The sequence below is a fragment of the Buceros rhinoceros genome, unplaced genomic scaffold (genome assembly GCF_000710305.1).
Source record: "Buceros rhinoceros silvestris isolate BGI_N320 unplaced genomic scaffold, ASM71030v1 scaffold738, whole genome shotgun sequence".
NCBI lineage: Eukaryota > Metazoa > Chordata > Aves > Bucerotiformes > Bucerotidae > Buceros > Buceros rhinoceros.
This window is the reverse complement of record NW_010424871.1, coordinates 54786-56673: the sequence shown is the minus strand read 5'-3', so window position 1 is coordinate 56673 and position 1888 is coordinate 54786. Positions and strand designations below refer to the sequence as shown.

Below are 1888 nucleotides of genomic sequence, written 5' to 3'. Positions count from 1 at the left end.
GAAAGTCAGGTTCATCTCTAGAAAGTTCAACACCTTTTAAAAATTAAGAGACAAAAGTTTTTGTGCTTTGCATTGTAGCTTACCTTTCCCGAGGAACAGCAAACCAGTACTCTGGTTGCTTTATCTTTTTACTGTACTGCTGGGACACGGTGGTGCTCTGAGACACAAAGGACTTCCTCATGGGCTTGCCTACTTTAATGCACAGAAACATGGGAGGAGTCTTGCTCTTCTCCTCTTTTGAAGGAAGCATATCTGAACAAAACACAAAAGAAATGGGCTGCTTACAGGGAAGTACAAATACCGCAGCCGATAAAGTGCTGTCTCAATGGCGAATGATCTTCCGCAGAGGCATAAACAGAGGCACCAAACACAGAATTAAACCTAACACAACATTCAACAGCAAAACCAGCATAATAGATTCTTGTTCACTCCAAACTGCAGCCACGTCCTCCTGTTTCATCATGGCCTGTATCCCCCTCAGCTGTCCAGGACGAGCCCTGCACATCCATCAGTGAGGCGATCAGGGCAGGTGCCAGCTAACATGGGAAGTGGGCAAGTCATGGAGACAGCGTGTGTCTAGGTCTGGGAAACCCATCCAGTCAAAGGGTAACCCTGCCCACACACAAAGCCCAAGCGGCTCTTCAACTCTGAACAGTCAGGCAGCCACACAAACACCTTCTGCCTGCACAAGACAGGGTCAAGCATAAGAGGAGTTTAAGATCCTTAAATTGGTGGTGTAAGAAAAAAAAAAAGCGCTTGTTAAACTCTCGCCTCAATCACATGGAAATTGCTTCATTCATTTTAGGAGTACACATATAGCCATATTTAATTTTTTTCCTGTCCCACTGAGAACCATCATCAAATACAACCAGTGACACAGAAACCCTTCCAAAACAAAGGAAAAGTTATTTTAAGCACAACTGTTTTTCAAGTGAAGGCTTCCACTCTAATCATCCCCACAACCTGCTCTGAATCCAGGGTATGTCCACTGGATCTTTAACTACCAAGAGCAGAGCATCAGCGCTCCGGGACAGACTAGCACTCAGCGGCACCGGGCCGTAGGAGAACTAGGAAGACGTGCATACGGTCTGTAAACAGAGAGTTCAGTTTGTTATAAGCTTTTCCAGTTACAGCCTGAGTTTTGTTTATGACAACCCAATGACCAATCAGGACACAATGGTCCATCAGTAAGACTGCATATATTCCTATTTATCACTTCTTTAAGGGTTTCCATAGCATGAAAGACACCAGGGCAGTGTCAGGAATACTCTGACACCCCCTTTTACAGCAAGGTGCTACCACTTTGGATACTGTCAGAAACATGCTGACGGACCTCACTGAAGCAACACAAATTTCTAAGATGGAGTGACAACTTCTAGGCCAGAAAGTGTCCCTATCAATACTGCAAGTGGGTGACATTGTAGTGTCCTTCTTAAGGCTGGTGAAGCTTATATGAACAGTGATCACTGAATAAGGAAAAAAAGCACGCAAGCTACTTATCAAACCAGAAGCTTAGGGAATTTGAAGGTATTTTTTCCTTCTAAATAGCAGATAATATAAAAATATAATATACGAGATTGAAAAAAAAAAATCAGGTGTTACAGAGAGGAAATTCAGAGCAGAAGGCTATCAACGCAAAGGTTACCGTCAGAATGCTGTCCAAGTCTCAGAGGAAACAAGGATAACTGGAGAACCTACCTTCAATTGGCACTTGAATTTTCTGCAGCAGCCACAGTCTGATTTCTGACTGATTGTCTAACTCTGTTTCTTGACAGGTCTTGTCTATAGCTGGTACTAACGAAGAGTCCACAGACTCTTTCAGATCCTTCTCCTCTGCTGCTGCTGAGCTGATTTCTAATGAAGGTGCTTTCCTTTCAACACAGCAGGA

At 43.6% G+C, this 1888-nt stretch overlaps 1 protein-coding gene across 2 annotated transcripts in view; it reads right to left on the bottom strand.

Annotated features, from left to right (window-relative positions):
* Positions 1-1888, bottom strand: part of NCOA7 (nuclear receptor coactivator 7) — a 38149-nt gene that overhangs the window by 15396 nt on the left and 20865 nt on the right. For both annotated transcript variants that reach the window (XM_010140918.1, XM_010140916.1), the window contains exons 8-9: positions 1699-1854; positions 84-252 (exon numbers count right to left, since the gene is read on the bottom strand). In XM_010140918.1, the coding sequence (XP_010139220.1) occupies positions 84-252; positions 1699-1854 (325 nt within the window). The remainder of the gene's footprint in view (positions 1-83; positions 253-1698; positions 1855-1888) is intronic.